Source organism: Neovison vison, chromosome 5 (genome assembly GCF_020171115.1).
Source record: "Neovison vison isolate M4711 chromosome 5, ASM_NN_V1, whole genome shotgun sequence".
Taxonomy (NCBI): Eukaryota; Metazoa; Chordata; class Mammalia; order Carnivora; family Mustelidae; genus Neogale; species Neogale vison.
Genome location: NC_058095.1, coordinates 111,479,619 through 111,498,432, shown reverse-complemented (window position 1 = coordinate 111,498,432; position 18,814 = coordinate 111,479,619). Strand labels below are relative to the sequence as shown.

At 42.6% G+C, this 18,814-nt stretch overlaps 1 protein-coding gene across 3 annotated transcripts in view; it reads right to left on the bottom strand.

The window, feature by feature from the left end:
* Positions 1-8,885: 8,885 nt before the first annotated feature.
* TSC22D1 (TSC22 domain family member 1) overlaps positions 8,886-18,814 on the bottom strand; it is a 143,719-nt gene continuing 133,790 nt past the window's right edge. The window contains exons 1-3 of one of the 3 annotated variants that reach the window (XM_044249775.1): positions 12,553-12,654; positions 11,417-11,468; positions 8,886-10,269 (exon numbers count right to left, since the gene is read on the bottom strand). In XM_044249775.1, the coding sequence (XP_044105710.1) occupies positions 10,012-10,269; positions 11,417-11,419 (261 nt within the window). In that variant the 5' untranslated portion in view covers positions 11,420-11,468; positions 12,553-12,654 and the 3' untranslated portion in view covers positions 8,886-10,011. Of the gene's footprint in view, positions 10,270-11,416; positions 11,469-11,872; positions 12,242-12,552; positions 12,655-18,814 lie in introns of those variants that run through there. The other 2 variants (XM_044249774.1, XM_044249768.1) reach the window with 2 other exon arrangements.

The following is an 18,814-nucleotide window of genomic DNA, read 5'->3' as shown; positions in this document are numbered from 1 at the left end:
CCATGGAATGTGTCCTTCATTTATGGTGTTAGTAATGTTTTCACACACTAACAGACTCAATTTGAAACTATAGGAGGTTGGTGCTGGTTATTTCTTTAGTAGTCCCGTAGAACTTCAGGAATTCAAAGGCCTTCAAGAAAGGCCTTCAAGGCCTTCTGAAATTGAAAGTAGGCCACAGTAACTTCTGTGAAGAGGGGAAAAATAAACAGAATCCCAATCTGTTGACAAGGAAACAGAGAAAGGACATGTGTAAATGAGGGACAGAAAACCCAACTTATACCAGCTCCAGAGAAAAGGACAATGTCTGGGGGCAGATCTGCCTTCGGTCATGGAGCTCCACAGCCCAGCCCAGCTTTCTTTAATGGAGCCACATAATGATCCTGCGGGAGCCCCAAGCTCTCTTCTCGCGGCTGTGCCCTTTTAAGAGTTTCACTTTAAGCTGCTGATCCCAGCAGGGAGAGCAAGAGAGGCTGCGATGAGTTTCGGAGCCCTTTGCAGGCTAACGCTCATGCTGACGGGACCAGATTGGGTAGCTGGGGCCATCGGAGGGGCAGAAGGCAAACGGGGCCATTTCTGGACCCACATCAGGGCTTCCCAAGGGCAGGAAGGCAAGTGAATGCTGAGCAGCTAACAGCAAACGGCATCACAACACTTCTTCCCAAGCAAGCACAGAAAGAGACCCAAAATGTCCCTTCTGAAGCGGTGTCTCCTCCATCCCTCAGTGACCTACTTCCCAGACAGTATTAATTCTTTCCTCCCTATGTTTCATGACACTTCAGTGTATAATGTTTTTGAAGGAGATAGTCTTTGGCATTATAATAATTCTTAGTGTATCTGTCTTTGCCACTGGATTGAGCCCCTTGAGAGCAGAAGCAAATTGTTTTCCATTGTTGTACCCACAGAACCCAGGCGGACTCCCTAAGCTTGGCATGTTGTGGGTGCTCAGTAAACAAGGTGGCTTTCATCAATGAATGACTAGTAGCATCCTCTTCAGGAACATTTCATCCTCCAGCGCTGGCTCGGCTGGGTCATGGGCTGTGATATTGCAGCGCGAAGGGTAGCTGTCTCCTCTATGCCATGGATCCATTGGCCACCATGCTGGACAGGAGAAGGGGAGCTACTTGCCTTTAGGCTGTACAACCACCTATGGATTGTCTGACTCAATCCATACCTACTCTTACCTTTGGGGTTTCTTAAAGGACCTAGAATTCCAATGGGCCCTTCTAGCCAAGTGGATTGATGGACAGGGAAGAGTTCGGGGGAAAGGCTGTTTTGCTGTTTTCTGAAGGGGATGGGATTCACACATCCAGACCCATACTGCCACATGCCCCCCACCCTCTTTAAGACACACACTGAGGGATGGACAGAATGCCAGACATGCTCCAGTAGATAGGGCTACTTGGCTTTGGGAGTGGCCAGAACGGTGGCCAAGATCACAGACCTTGATGTCAGATGCACCTGATTTGCATTCTGCCCATCAGGCCTTTCCACTTGACTTGGCAAGTTATTTATTCTCTCTGTAATGCAGGAGAACTTCTTCACAGGGTGTGAAGAATAAATGAGATGCTGTATCATGAGCGCTTAGCACACAGTCAGCGCCCAAACAATAAGTAACTAATAAAATCCACGAATATGTTCCATTTTCCTTTCCCCAGAAGGAGACGTCAGGTCTTGAGGCTGTGGCCCAGCTCAACCCCTTCACTCCTGTGAACGAAAGAGCCTTACTGCTCATTTTCAACAGCATGCTATCAAAATAAAACCCAGCAGATAATAAAACATGTTCTTAAAAAAAAAAAACAAAAAACACATGTTCTTATTGTTTTCTTCTTTGAGGAACTAATCATGAGCATTTTACAAACAGGGCTGAATGGAATTTAAGCCCAAAATATTATGACTTGGGTGTCATGGTCCGGCTTTGGGACACAACCTCCAATGCCTGCCTGAGCTGGGTAAGTAATGGGACAGGGAGGCGCGCTGGCAACCCATGGCATGGGGCTCTCACAAGTGTGTCAGGCCGGGAGTCCAGCTGGGCTACCCCCATAGGAAGTAGACGGACGCAGGAAGTAGACGGATTATTGTCACGCAGGAAGTAGACGACTCAAGGTGGCCAGAACTTGGAATGATATCCCCATTTCGGAAGGGATGTCGCTGATGCACTTTGTTTTGTCTTTCAAATATTGTGTAGGCATATCAGAGATCCAGCTCTGGTCCCTAGACTTGCTTGGGCCAGTCCAGTGTCACCACATTGGGACCTCTATCAAGCGAACTCCTTGCCTGTGTCGCTTCTCAAAATAAGTTCCACCTTACAAGCTCACCAGGCCGGTTCTCACTGCATAGAAGCATTTCTCAAAACTCTTAGGAAGATAATGTACACATATCACATGGGAAGGCAACTGCTCTCATAACTAGATCAAAAATTATTTTTACTCACATGCTGCTTTGCAGGTCCTTCAAAGTCAACCTCAAGATTTACCTCTTCTTGGAACCCCTCTGTGATATATTCTCATCTGTTTACTGCTTCTTGGTCCTTGTATGCCCATTGTTTTTTTCTTCCTTTGTTTGTTTGTTCTTAGTTTTTATTTTGTTGCACTAGTGTTTTTTAAAATTTTAGTTCTAGTATGATTAATATACGGTGTTATGTTAGTTTCAGGTGTACAATATAGTGATTCAGCAATTCTATACATTACTCCGTGCTCATGATGGTATGTGTGCTCTTAATCCCCTCTACCTGCTTCATCTGTCTCCCTTTAGTAACCATCCATTCTCTGTTTAAGAGTCTGGTTTTCTATTTGTCTCTTTTTTCTTTGTTTGCTTTGTTTCTTAAGTTCAACATATGAGTGAAGTTGTATAGTGTTTGTCTTTTTCTGACTGACTTATTTCCCTTAAGATTATACTCTTTAGATCTATCCAGTAGTTGCAAATTATAAGATCTCATTCTTTTTTATGGTTGAGTAATAGTCTATTACATACACACACCATATTTTATTTATCCATTCATCAATTGATGGACACTTGGGCTACTTCCGTATCTTGGCTAGTATAAACAATGCTGCTAGGAACATAGGGATGCATATATCTTTTTAAATTAGTGTTTTTGTACTCTTTGGGTAAATATCCAGTAATGAAATCACTGGATCATATGATAATTCCACTCTTCATATTTTGAGGGAACTCCACCTTATTTTCCACAGTGGCTGAACAAGGTTGCATTCCTACCAACACTGCATAAGGGTTCCTTTTTCTCCACATCCTTGCTAACACTTGTTGTTTCTTGTGTTGTTTTGTTGTTGTTGTTGTTTAATTTTAGCTATTCTGACAGGTGTGAGGTGATATCTCATTGTGGTTTTGATTTGCATTTCCCTGATGAGTGATATTGAGCATCTTTTCATGTGTCTATTGGCCATCTGCATGTCTTCTTTGGAGAAATGTCTGTTCGTGTCTTCTGCCCTTTTTTTTTTTTTTTTAAGATTTTATTTATTTACCTGAGAGAGAGAACAATGAGTGAGAGAGAGAAAGAGTGAGAGAAAGATGGAGAGGCAGACTTCCCACTGAGCAAGGAGCCTGGGATCATGACCTAAGTCAAAGGCAGATGGTTAACTGACTAAGCTACCCAGGTCCCCTATCTTCTGCCTATTTTTAATTGGATTATTTGGCTTTTAGCTCTTGAGTTGTGTAAGTTCTTTATATATTTTGGATACTAACTCTTTATCAGATATACTATTTACAAATATCTTCTCCCATTCAGTAGGTTGTCTCTAAATTCTGTTAGTTGTTTCCTTCGCTGTGCAGAAGCTTTTTATTTTGGTGTAGTCCCAAAAGTTTATTTTTGCTTTCATATTTTCTTTGCCTCAAGAGACATATCTAGAAAGATGTTGCTATGGACGATGTCCATAGAAAGGTATTGCCTATTTTCTCTTGTAGGATTTTTATGGCTCCAGGTCTCCCATTTAGCTGTTTAATCCATTTTGAGTTTATTTGTGCGTGTGGTGTAAGGAAGTGGTCCAGTTTCATTCTTTAGCATGTAACTATCCAATTTCCCAACCATTCATTGAAGAGATTTTCTCTCATTGTATATTTGCCTCCTTTGTTGACAATTAGTTGACCATATAATTGGGTTTTGTGTGTGTTTGTGTGTGTGTGTATGTGTATTTTTCTTCTGGGCTCTCTATTCTGTTCCATTGATCCATGTCCCTTTTTGTGCAAGTACCATACTGTTTTGAATCCTCCAGCTTTGAGGAAGATCCTGAAATCTAGGACTGTGATACCTCCAGCTTTACTCTTTTTCAAGATTTCTCTGGAGATCCAAGGTCTTTTGTGCTTCCATACAAATTTTAGGATTATTTGTTCTAGTTCTATTGCCCACTGCTTTGTAATACTGCACCAGGTAGTCCATGTGTTTGGGAACTGGCAAAGGTAATGAACTAGAAAACGTATCTGAAACATAATAGAAATGTATTTATTGCCCTCTTGTAACAGTTTTGAGTAGCTCCAGGTTAGAGAGCGGGGAGGCAGGAAAGGGGCTTGGCTCCACTCAGTCAGTCAGGGTCCCAGGCTATTAAAGCTGTCCCATCTCCAACCAGTTGGCTGAAGGGGAAAAAGCATGGAGGATTGCCCAAGGGGAAATTTTTATGAATCAGGCCTGGAAATGACAAACCAGCATTTCTGTTCATGTTCTCAATATTGGCTAGGATTCCATCAAATGGGCTCACCCAGCTGCAAGGGAATCTGGGAAATGCTATCTGTGAGTCCAGGAAGAGGAAGAGTTTTGATTTTGTTTTTGTTTTTGGTAAACACCTACCAATCTCTGCCATAACCCCTCCCTTTGGATCTAAATATGCATATCATCTTCTTGTCCTCACACAACACGTTCACCCTCCCAAGGGGCAGCAGCTCTAAATCCCATCCAGCTCAAACTCCAAGATCTCTGGGTAAGACACAGGTTTGGATGTGGCTCCTAAAGGCCTAAAAAATGTCTCTACAGACATTGCATAATGGGAGAGCCAGGGCATAAGATCGGCCATAAAACCCCCATTGGAAACATACCCAGTCCTTATCAGTTACGAAGTCTTACTGTTCAAGGATTGAGAAGATGCCCTTTGCCCTGGCAGTGGAAGAGGTTCCCTAATTAGACGTTATTTCTATCCTCTGGGAAAAGAAGTCTCGGGCCCATCCTTCTCCAAAGTTCCAGTCTCCTTCCTCTGGGAGGTTTCCTTGTCCAGTATCCTCCATGGCCACCTGCGAAGTGGGCACTGGGGAGAAGGCTCTCCTTGAGCATTTTACAGCTTTAGACATTCGTGTCACAGCTCCCGTGGGTCCCAGGGCCTGAAGATTATTTGAAGGTTTCGAGGGTGTTTTGTTGTAGTTGTCGTTGGTTTAGCTTGGACTAGCTTATGTCTCCCTTGGCAATAAAAGTCCCTCAAAACCTTGGTAGGCTTCTGCCCTATTTGTACTTCAGCAAGACCTAGAATATTTGTTCTGGACAAGATTGCGTTACATAATAGTGCTCTAGAGTCTGGCCCACCTCTATCAGTTGACAGCTCATGTGAGACCAAAGGCATATATGGGGAGTGTAGACCGTCTGAAGGGGTGAAGCAGGTTGTTTAACTGAAGAGTCTTTCAATGGGCTCTAGAAGCGTATTTAATGTTGTCAATATCTGGGACCCCAGGTCTTCTCCTTAGGGGTCAGCAGAAGGGGAAGGAGCACAGCAGATTGCTAAGAATGACTTTCTTAAGGCCAAGTCTGAAAGTGTTGGGTCCCTTCAGCTTTCTGTCCATTGATTGAAGCTGGGTCCCCTGGTCACACCTCAGTAACTTCAAGAGGATGGGGGATGTAATTGAGCAGCATGTCCAAGTAGAAGAGGAAATGGGATCTGGGCCAACCAACTTGTCCCCGTTTGCCTGGAACTTTCCTGGCCAGAGTACTGGAAGTCCCACTTCTCGGGAACCCCTAAAGGCCCGGGGAAACCGGTCCAGCTGATCACCCCAAGACCTCCCTCACATCTTCTCTCTCTTTATGGAGAGAAACTAGGTCTCCTGTTTGTGTGCCGTCCTCATCTGCAGTGACTACAGACTACAGATGAGGGCATGCACTCAATGTACTTGAGACAACAGGAAGATTATTTCATTTTTTTAAAAGATGTTATTTGAGAGAGAGTGAGCCAAGGGAAGTGCAGAGAAGCAGACTCCCCACTGAGCAGAAAAACAGAGGGTTGTAGCATCTTGGGGCAGACCTGAATCTTTGCAACCTGATCCAACTCATTTTATGGATAAGAAAGCGGGTCTGAGAGGTTCCATCTCGTGTCTACAGGCTGGTGACGGCGAGGCGAGTGTCCACACTCAGCCCAGGGTCCTTCTCCCCACGCTCGCACAGGAAGTGTACTGCACAACCTGCTTCCAAGTGCCAACACTGTGCACACGTCTCCAGCTGAGGCCACGTCAGCTAATGGGAGTTAATGTCTTCTCTGCCTCCATTTCTTTTTTTTTTTTCTTTTTTTTTTCCAATTTATTTATTTTCAGAAAAACAGTATTCATTATTTTTTCACCACACCCAGTGCTCCATGCAAGCTGTGCCCTCTATAATACCCACCACCTGGTACCCCAACCTCCCACCCCCCCGCCACTTCAAACCCCTCAGATTGTTTTTCAGAGTCCATAGTCTCTCATGGTTCACCTCCCCTTCCAATTTACCCAAAAGCACATACCCTCTCCAATGTCCATAACCCTACCCCCCTTCTCCAACCCCCCTCCCCCCAGCAACCCACAGTCTGTTTCGTGAGATTAAGAGTCACTTATGGTTTGTCTCCCTTGTTGTTTCATGGATTCTTCTCCTACCCACTTAAGCCCCCATGTTGCATCACCACTTCCTCATATCAGGGAGATCATGGATGGAACTAGAGTGTATCTGCCTCCATTTCTAACCCTTGCGCCATTACTGCTGCTGGCATGGATTTGCGGGTGTCGGCTACAAGCAGTCGTGTTGTCAGACTCCTTCCGAGCAGCTGCCACTACTTCCTGTACATACAGCAAGGTCAGAGTCAATGTCTCTTGAAATTCATGTTCATTTTTGATTTCCATTATAATGAACTTTTATGTGTTTCATGTGTAAATTTGAAATTGATTCTGCCATGGCATATTCATCACATGGTGACAAATAAATTTGTTTTTAAAGTATGTTAAAAAAAAAAAAGGCACAGAACGACTGAGTGATAAACATTGTTAATTTGAAACAGAAAGCAGACAGTCATTAAAAATCATGTAAAATTCCTTCTATGTCTCCTCCACTGAACAACAGTCTCTCCTGCTGAAAATGATGTCATCAACACCCAGGGCTGTGCAACACTCCATTCCTCTTAAAAATCTTGCTTGCTCCACTGAACATGACTGTAATATAATCAATTAAATAATAACCCACAGGCCAACAAAAGCCTGTAAGCAAGTAGGAAAATGCCTTTTTAAATTACCTTAAACATCCCAAAATGTCAATCACTTAAAAACATGTCTAGTAATTACCAAAATAAACATGAATGGAAAAACATCTTTTAATAATCCGTGATTTCACATACAATATTCAGCTCTCAAATTGTCATGGGAGTCTCACATTTTTAATTGGAAGTCCAAAATTTCATTAAGTAATGGAGAAGGAAGTTCTCCATTATCTTAACAATACATTAACATGAAATTTCCAAAATTTTCGACAATTACCACCTTTGGTGTTGAGGATCTTCAATAAAAAGCAAATGATGAAATGGCTATAGATTTCAATTCATTATGATTTTCTTTTTAAAGGAAATATAACTACTAAGTCAGCATCCCTTTATTTAAGCCAAAGTCATATAACCTTCAAAGTAAAATGATTAACGAAGGCTTTTTTAAGTCCTCTACAAATCCCCCAAACCATCGTCATGGCAGTTGCCACCAGCCCGTGGCAGTCGATAGTTTACTGCTTCAACAAGAGCTCTGTGTCCCCAAACCCATCATGGTGAGCTCTGTAACACACGCTCACTGTCCACTTCTCAGGAAGCCCTGATGTTCCATTCACCTATCAATCTCCTACCAGCTCTACAGCAGAAGTTAAGGCCTCGTCCTGCTAGGGTTTAAGTAAGCCTTGGAGCTCACAAATGCCCCAACTCCCATTGGGTGGAGGGGGCGTTGCTGGGGCCTTTGGGCATATTAGAGCTGATAAACCCACCCTGTTCACACTGCTTGCTGATATGGTCCCCAGAATGTGTCAGGCTCACATCTCAGACGCCAATTTGCCTTAGGATTCCAACATGCTTTAAATTTTGACCTATTTTAGTCATAAGGAATCAACTGAACCCCTTGCTCGTCTGGTCCCACCTCAAATCCAATAGAGGAAACACCTGGAATCATCTTCTTTTGCTTGGACATTTCCAGGAGCTAGAAACTCAACCCGCGTTAGGACCGACATCCCAATCCAGGGTGACAGTTTCTAAAGTGGAAATCAGTTTTTTGATTTCCATCTTTTGATTCCAGAACTGCTAATTGGGATTATACACAGAATTAAGGCTCATGACCCTCCCAGCTAATAAAACATTTGAAAACCAAGGCTTCCATAGACTTCTAGAACTTCAAAGTCACAGAACTTTTTCCTCTTTCAGTGTCCACATAGGCCCTGAGAGGTGAAGCCACTTCTCCAGATGATACTGGGCTAAAGATATAAGCTCTTGTCTCCTTCACTATGTCCCTCTTCCCCTTACTGGCTTGAAATAATGCACCGTCTATCTGTAATCCTAAACACTAGCACCCCTACTTTATCCAACCTTCACACTCCCCTTCAAGATTTCGCCAAACTGTTTGAACTTTACCTGGAAATAATTGCAAAGTGACTGCAGTAATGTTAACACACTCTAACATGAAAACACTTATTTATCAACATTTTATATGCTTTATTGAAAGTTGACAAGTGCAACAGTTAAATACAGTGACACCTTACAACTGCGTAGAGAACATGCACAGAAACGTATGCATAGAACTACTATACAGGTAATATGCAGAAACCCCTACTGCGAAATTCATTTCATTAGCTAGAACGGATCATTTTCCAAAGTATTCAACCAGCTCAATCAAAAGACTTCAGTGAACAGGAATTTACTTCAAGATATTGAGCAACTAGATTTTAGATTACACAAAGTGACCGACGGTGCCAAATTCTTAAAATTTCTTTAGGTGTGGTTTTCTTCTTGTAGCATTTTTTTAATGTAGATCTCTATATAAAAGACAATCCACACTTCTTCAGACAGCCAATGAAACATCTAAATTTCAATCTGTACAACCTAAATAGTAGTTACAGTCCTCTATTGTACAAAATAGTTACACTACATACACAAATATACAATAAGCAAAACAACCTTCATGTAAGAGAGCCTAGGTCCCAGCTACCTGTCACCGTTTTAGTCACTAAGACTTTTATGTCATCCACTGTTTCAGAAAGAGGCACAGTACTATTGTTTTTGTGGATTTTTGGTGACAGTCGTCAATTGGTTCGATGAACTACGTTTCCCCCCATCTTAGGTGAGACTATGCGTCAGTCTTTACTCTGACCTCCCTTTTAAGGTCCTCCTGGGGGAGAAGAGGAGAGAGGAAAGTCCAGTGGAGCCCCACTGCTTCAGACCCCATGGAGTACACTACGTGCAAGCAGGAGAGAACGCTCGGGAGTGGGGATGGGGAGCAGGGAAGGGGTGGAAAGGCACACAGCTCCTCGGCATGAATGAAACCACTTCTCACGTATCTGCCAAGCTGCATGAGGTCCCAGTATATCCATGCTAATTCTCTGATTAACCTTTAATTCGCCCAACTAAGAAATTTCTTCAAGCCAAAAGCATATGAGTGTTTAATACTGGAAAAAAGAGACAATGGCATATACGTCAGTCTCACTTCTCTTTCGCAGCGAGCAATGAAATGGGTGACTGTGGAGGCGGATTCCCCCTAGTACATCTTCTCTGGTCTGTTCAGTTCAGACGGCAGCAGCCAGTTCTGCGGGGGCATAGGAGGCTACGCGGTGGGTCCTGAGCCCTGGGACGCTGGCTGGGCGGGGGGCTGTGTGGTCCCCTGTGGCTGTGTGGTGGCAGGGGGGGAGCCAGTCTGCAGCTGGGCCTGAAATTGGGCAAGCTGCTCAGGACTGGCCAGTGTCTTCAGCAGATTGTTTTCCTGCTCCAGCTGGGAATTTTTCTCTATGAGTTCTTTGATTTGCTCTTTGAGGACCTCCACTTCCTCTCTAACCGCATACATCAAATGGCTTTTCACCAGATCCTGAAAGGCAGAGGGAAAAAAAGGTTTAACTTAAGTATTTCCCAGACTCTGAATTTTTAAAGCATCATTTTGCATGATGCTCCAGGACTATTAACATAACCTGCCTTTATCTTATTTAACCAGCCCTAGGAGCCACCTACTGAATACAAGCACAACTGTACGAAATACTTTAATGTATAAAGGGATCAGGCTTTTTCAAAGCCTGTGCATTTTTCCGCGGCCCTCAGCCACGGATGCATACAATCCCGTTTCCTACTCTAGACGGCAAAATGCACTGGGCTTCTGGAAGGCGGGGCAGGAGCCTGGCCGCTGGGATGTCCAGGCCCGCAGCAACGGTAGCCGCTTCCCCGCCCCCAAGTCCCTCCCTCCGCCCCCCCCCTCCCCGGACCGCCTCCCTCAGCACCGGCTGCAGCCAGTTCCTACAGAGCATGTTGCCGCATTTTCCTCCCTCCACCCCCCTCCCCCCTTCCGTGATTAAGCTGACATCACAGAAACCTGGGCAGACGTTGCAGCCAATGGGATCTCGAGTTATTTATAGCTCCGAATTAAAGGTTCGGAGTTTGCCTAGCAACAGTGGGCAGAGAATCCCGTGAGAAGAGCCACAGGCGCTGCTCCAATAACAAAGAAAGCCAAGGCGGAAATAAAAAATCGGAGAAATCCAGGCAGAGGCTGAGAAAGACAAAACTTTTCTCCGATTCTTCTTCATCATTCAGTAGCCTACAGTACTGGGGATCTGTCTGTACAAGGTCTAGAGAGCCCCTGAGATCCCCACTCTGTACCCCCCTCCTTCCTTAGTAAACCTCGAGATTGCTAGTAAAGCCATATCGCTAGAGATGTGCCCGCGACCGAAGGACGCGCAGGGCAGAGCTTCCCTCGCAATTCCCGAGCAAAAAGGGGACACCTCTGCAAAAATCCCCACGTCGTGTGAAACCCCTCGGGAATTGAGAACATTTAATACCCTCAGGGCTCCGGGCTCTCCCGCAGCAGCCTTGGGATGTGGCTACATGCCGGCCGAGAAGAGACAGTGCCGGCATTTCTCAATGTACGAAGAGCAGTCATCCTAACTATGGATGCACTGGTTCCATCCCGATCTCGCTTTTTGTACTGTGCCCACATGTAGTACAAATGATTTTTAATCAGTACCTACCATAGCTTGCTCGATTTTGTTGTCAATAGCTACCACACTTGCACCAGAGGAGCTGGAAGAGAGGGGGGAAAAAATCGATAAGTGGAATTTTTATAACATCCAAGACAAAAAGGACTCCCCAATTCTGTGATGTTACTGGCAGCATTTTTTGAACATTCGACAACACCATGTAATAGATCACCCTCCAGAAAACACCAGCCACTCTCTTACTAACGAATATCCAGACATTTCCCTATTTTAGTAAGCCACAAACGGCTAAATTACATAATGTAGTAAAAGCCTGCTCTCCGGCCAGACCTGGGAAAAGGAGGCTATTTTAAACATTTGAAAAAGCAACATCCATGTCACGGTAGTCTCCCGGCAATGGACAAAGGAATTCGCCTGGCTATTTTTCACCTGCATTATTAGAAGTATCTCACGAGTAAATTTAAAGAAACTATCCCAGTCGACATTTACCTATTGTCAAGTCTCACAGAGGCGTTTTCAGTCCCCAGCAAGGATGACAAGAAAGAAATTGAAAAATGTCTCAGTTGGTAAACTCCTAGATCCATCGCCACTGGTCTACACCATTGGGATTTCATGCAATTGCAGCCAAAAACACCCTCGCGGAAAAAAAAGGAATACCAGCAGCCTTGTTTGAGCTAGATTTTTAAAAAACCTTCTAGCTTTCTGCAGCCCAGGGAGAAGTGGAAAACAGCAGCCCTAATTTAAAGAAACCCGGCTTCTGGGGCTTGGCGATCCCGGGAAGATGCTGATCCCACCGTTGTGCGGAGAAGCCTCCCAGGACGACAGCCAAGATCCACTAAGGCTATGGACCAGGACTCCGGCTCGCCGCAGAATATATGGAGGCGAGAGCCGCGCCGATTGGCCAGCACCCTATTGGAACCTCCCCTTCTCCCTTCCCCGCCCTCCTCAAGCTCCCCGCTCTCCCCACTCCCAGCCCCCCCGCCACCCCCCACCCCCCACCCCAGCCTCCCGATCGGATCCCGCTCTTCGGGTGGGCTGACCCAGGCCGCAATGGACCCGTGAAGCTGCGGAGCCACCAAGGCCTCCAAGCCTTGGGCAGCCGGACCACTGCTTCGGCAGAAAATGTCAAGGGTCCCTGAAAATACAATTGGGGCCCCGCACGTGCTTACGTTTAAGGGAGTCAGACCCCGTCCCAGGAGCTGCCTGTCCCCGCGGCTTCTGAACGGAGAAAGCTTCCTATTTGCAACCAGAACCGTCTGAGCTACTGGGCATGCCCAGTCCCACCGCTAAGACTTGGAGGAGCTCGAGTGTCTCGATTTCAATTATCTAGTTCTTACAGGCAAAGTAATGGGAGGATTTTATGGGCAGGTTTATTTATAAGGATAATAACCATACTGTAATAAACACTTTTTAAAGCGGTAGTGAATTTTGGAGGGAAAAATCACATTTGCTTTCTGAGAAATACTACATTTTCATGGATCTATTACTTGTAGAAACAAAACAAAATAAATTACATATTCTTTGCTAGGCATACATCTATTGAAGCAAAAAGGTACCCATCAGACGAAGAAATCAAGTAGATATTCCCAAAACGTCCCTAGAGCCCTAAGCCTTAAAATCACATCTCCCTCCTTCCGTTTATACCTAAAAAACCCAATCCACAGGTTAAGTCCTACATCAATCTATTTTCAGTAAGTCCCTAAAGCATGTTTTTGAAAGTCGCAATTCCTGTAAGTCTCAATCCTGTGAGTCTTCTTACATCGAAAGGACAGAAGTATTATAAAGTATGTATTTCATGCTGATGGCCATACTGACCAAGTAAAATTCCCTTCCCCAAACGAAAATCAAGAGATCTAAGAGACTAACCCATTGCTTATTTACTCTGTTAATTTAAAATATTTGCAAGGACACATCAATTGAAACTACAACTTAATATACTAAAAATCTAAGGCTTTAAATTTGCTTATTATAAATTCTATGGTTTGCAAGTCAATAGTTAAGAAAGCAAACTTAACCACTACAATACTGCCCTCTAATGGCACAAGCCTATAAAACCACAAACAAAAAACTACACATAGTATAGACTTCTCTAATTTATAGGCACAAATAATTTCAATATAAAATTTGACCACAGAATATATGTAAATACTCTATTTACACACACACACACACACACAGAGTCTTTTCTCAAACAGGCATTCTCAATTTCACATCCTTCAATCCTCAGCATCCTTTAATTTAGGACATTTTAATTACCATCAGAGCCTTTCAGACATCCTTTTAAGTTGACCCAGTGCTGCCAGGGAGCATATGGTTCTAGAAACGGTTTAAAGGAATTAGGGACCAAATCTGGCAAATATGATAAATGATGACAAGGACAAAAAATTCTCTTTTGGGCTGAAAACCCAAGTGTCACTAAAAATAAAGCAGTAACATTCTTTTTTAATTGTAAGTCATATTTTCCAAATTTTAAGACTTTGCTTTTGAATAAATATGTTTGTTAGCATATTTGTGATTTACAAAACTTGATGTATATACTATCTCAGATGAAGGAAATGTAGTTGAGGAAGGCACCAATTTTCAGTAAAAAGAAACAGAGCAAGTGGAAGCTTAAATCAGTAATTTGGCAACCAAGGACATGATCCCTCTGTCTGTGAGTGCTAGACAGAGTTAGTATTTAATACACAATAGTTTCTATGTTTTGAAAGTTAAAGTTACCACAAACTGTGGTAGTTAAATCCATTTACATATTTTACCTGAACTGTACGTGACAAATTATTAAATATCTTAAACAGTTAGAAAAAAAAGGAGCTTAAAAAATAAAACTCTTGGGGTACCTGGGTGGCTCAGTGGGTTAAGCCTCTGCCTTCAGCTCAGGTCATGATCTCAAAGTCCTGGGATAGAGCCCCACACCCGGCTTTCTGCCCAGCAGGGAGCCTGCTTCCCCCTAGCTCTCTGCCTGCCTCTCTGCCTACTTGTAATCTCTCTCTCCCTGTGTCAAATAAATAAATAAAATCTTTAAAAAATAAATAAAACTCTTAAGGTCATATGAAGGAATGAATTAAAAATTCCCAGCTGAAGTTTAGGATTACCAAATTAACTGAATTTTATTTATTCATGATGTTCTTGAACACAGACAGAAACAAGCTGGTTGTGCTTCCATTTCACTTGTTTTAACAGATCACAATTGGGTTAAGCTACAGAAGCCAATGTAAGCCATCACAGTCAGTTTAACCCATATCTCTGCAGAGGGACATGCTGGTCACCTCCAGGACGTGGCTATTTTAATAAAATTACAAGAAATGTCTTGTATGTACATCCTTGACCATTGTGTATAGATTTCTGGAGAATTTGCAGAGCCAGAGGATATAAATCCCTCCACCAAATTATGTGAAATCTATTGTTTTTATATACATAAATGTGCTAGATTCCTTTCAAAAAACTAGATTTTTGTATGCAGACTGGAAGACAATTTGAAAAAGAAGGTAAATTAACTGGAAGAAAGTCCAGGGAGGGGACAACCAAGGGTCAGAAATATTTGAGGCACAAAGTCACTAGAATTACTCTCAAAGATACTTCTCTTTTAAGATGAAGCATCTGTGAGTCTGGGGTCTACTCAGGGCTTAACAAAGTCTAGCTGACAGGACAGGGAAAACTGTGCCGCCTTAAAGGCATGGATGACAACAGCCATCATGAGGCACTGGGCAGAGATCAGGTCTCACTCCAGTGGAGAATCTGGAGCATAGGAAACAGTCTGAGCATTAGAGGTTGGTGTGGTGTGGTTTTGTTTTGGTTTTTGTTTTTTTTCCTGTTTTGTTTTGCCTTAGGGCCTTTTACTTGGACTCCAATTCCATGCCCTCTGCATGCTGGCAGCATGCATGCTAGGATATTAGAAAAGGAGCAGGGGAAGGTCCTGTGTTCCTTAATTCAACAATGAGTGCGTTTCTTCCAAACTTCATCTGTCTTGGCCAATATAGGTACAGTTGGGGATCCACCACTCAAATAGGATAACCTGTTTCTCCCTCTGTCCAAACTCCTTGCAAATCTAAAGTGACTGCCAGGGAGGACACTAAAACATATCATCCCATGTCTGACCAAATCTTGTGTCCAGGAACTGTCAGCTCACTTGCCCCTTCCTAATTTATCCTCCCCAGGTCCTAGAAGTGGGGTTACTAGGTATAGTAAATAAAACTACAGGACTTCCAATTTAAAGTGAATTGCAGATAAACAATAAATGTTTTGTGTTGGGTCCCATATACTGTCAGAAAAAGAAATAATTCCAAAGAAATCAAAACAAAAGTCAGCCATATTTGAAACATCCTTGATTACCATAGAAAAGTTGGAAGATAAAGATGAGAAAAAACGGGGCGCCTGGTTGGCTCAGTGGGTTAAAGCCTCTGCCTTCAGCTCAGGTCATGATCTCAGGGTCCTGGGATTGAGCCCCACATCAGGCTCTCTGCTCTGCAGGGAGCTTGCTTCCTCCTCTCTCTCCGCCTGCCTCTCTGCCTACTTGTGATCTGTCTGTCAAATAAATAAAATCTTTTAAAAAAAATGAGAAAAATCTTCCAAAAAGTAGAATAAAAGAAAAAGAGATGATTGAGAAATAAAAGAAACTAAAAGGATAAATCTGGGAGGTCCAATATCAGAATCAGATGATTCCAAAACCAGAGAACAAAGAAATAATTTAAGAATTTCTCCTGAACTGAGGGACACAAGTCTCCAGCCTAACCGAGATGACCAAATGGCCACCACAATAAATGAAAAAAGCCCTGGGATGCCTGGGTGGCTCAGTTGGTTAAGTGTCTGCCTTTGGCTCAGGTCATGATCCCAGCGTCCTGGGATCAAGTCCCACATCGAGCTCCCTGCTCAGTGGAGAGCCAGCCAGCCTGCTTCTCCCTCTGCCTGCTGCTGCTCCTGCTTATGTTCTCTCTCTCTCTCTCTCTGACAAATAAATAAATGAAATCATAAAAAAAAAAAAAGGAAAAGAAAAAAGCCCTACACCAAAGCACATCAGCATGAAAGTAAAGATTACTTGGAACAGAGAAAATCTTAAAAGCTTCCAAACAGAAAAAGCACGCTATAAACACGGGAATAAATAATCAGAATGGTTTTTGCTGGCTGCCAGAGAGCAATGCAGAAAATTCTGAGAGAAAACATTCTCATTTTTCATTCTTATTTGGCCAAATCATCATTGATTGGCCAAAAAATCATTTTAAGTGTAAAGGTAGAACAAAACCATTTTCAGACACCAAAATGGAGGAACAAATCAAGCAAAAGGATGAAATAAAGAATGCTGTATATTTGAGAAGGAAAGAATGAGAGAGAAAAGGTACAGGAAACATGAACCAGGCACTCAAATGCTAGAGAGAAGGGAGGGAATCAACAGAACAACGAGGAAGGACATCTCAAGATGACAGCTGCTAAGCAAGCCTAAGCAGCAGCTGATCTGTAAGGGGCAGAAAGATGGGAGCCATGGGGAGGGAGGGCTTTGGTGGGTGGGGCTGAGCATAGAACTGATCCAATCAGGCTGAGCATTTGCAGAGGGGGAGGGGAGCCACAGACAGGTGTCTGACAGATCTAATGGAGCAACCAGAGAAGTTCAAAGGCTTTTACAGAAAACAAAGCAAGGAAAAAACTAGTATGCTTATCAATAAAATTTACATAACTATAATTTTGGAAAAATTGTTATTGGTTTAACTTTAAAAAGTTAATTGCACTGGGAAGGTGGAGGGGAAAAAGACCTCAGCCATAAGAATGGTTTATGCTAAATCTGAATCTATGACAGTTTGATTATAAAATACCTAAATTACACAAGCAAGAAAATAACAGTATAAATATATAGACGTAGGTAGGTTAACTATGAGAAAACAAAAATTTTTGGCTGCCTCTGAGGAACAGACAGGGGGCTGAAAAAAAAAGGAATTTATATTTATATATACTCCTATAGATACATACATGTATTTTTTTTTCTATTCACTCTGTGTGATCTTTAGGAATGTAGAAGCATTTTCTTAAAGTAAAAGAAAGAGAATGGGACGTGCAGAAGATTCCTCTGCTCCCAGGCTGCCGCTGAGTACTTATCAGCATGAGCATGTGAGCAAACTACCAACGATGGGAAGGAAGCACCCCAGAGAATCAGGCAGGGGCAATTTTTGGAAATCACACAGGGTCAGGAATAGTTGGTGGTACTACCAGCCAGAGTAAAAACAAAACAAAACAAAAAACAACTTGTAAACATGGGGCACCAGATATTCAGAAGGATACTGCCAAAGTCATGGGGAAAAATTAGTTCTAGACTAAAGGGTGTTTTGGTCTTGCGCAATGCAGTTTTAAAGGAAGCCTTGAAGATCAAACTGTTTCCAAGTAACTTAATTTTGTCCTAAAACAAAGCTCCAGGATATTAAATAAAATAGAGTTAGCATCCAATAATTCAGTGTCTGGCATCCAATGAAAAGTACCAGGCATACAAACACAAGAAAAATAACTCATAACAAGGAAGAATATCAATCAGAATGACCCAGATATGGCCAAAATGATATAATTTGTAGACAATGACATTAAAACAATTATTATAACCATATTTTATATGTTCAAGAAGGTAGAGGGAAAATTAGCATATTAAGTTGATGTATGGAAGGTATAAAGAAATTAGATTTCTGAAGATGAAAAATATAACATTTGAGAAGAAAAATACCCTGCATGGATTAACAGTAAATTAGGGCAGAAGAAATATTAGTAATATGTTAGGGATAAAAAGTAGCCAAAATAAAACACAGGGAGGGGAAAAAAAAGAACAAAACAAGAAAAGAGCATCATTGAACTGTGGGCAACTTCAAACAACCAAATGTATCTTTAGTGAAGTCCCTAAAGAAGAGAAGAGGGATGGAGAAAGGAAAATATTTGAAGAAATAATGGCAATTTGCCCCAAGTTTTATTAAAATAATAAATCCACAGATCTAAGAAACTAAGCCTCAAGCAAGAGAATTGTAAAAAAAAACTTCAATAAGGGTGTGTGTCATAATTAGATAGCTTAAAACCAGTGATAATGAGAAAATTTAAGAGCAGCCCAAGAAAAAAACTAGATTTTTTTTTTAAAAGATTTTATTTATTTATTTGAGAGAGAGAGACAGTGAGAGAGAGCATGAGCGAGGAAAAGGTCAGAGAGCGAAGCAGACTCCCCATGGAGCTGGGAGCCTGATGTGGGACTCGATCCCGGGACTCCAGGATCACGCCCTGAGCCGAAGGCAGTCGTCCAACCAACTGCGCCACCCAGGCGTCCCGAAAAGAACTAGATTATACACAAAGCAAAACAAAGATAAAGGATGTAGCTGACCTGTGGGTTGGAAACAGCTAGATAGAAAACAGTGTGGCAATATTTTTAAAGTGCTAAAAGAAAAATTTCAAAAACCTGTCAACCTACAATTCTAGGCC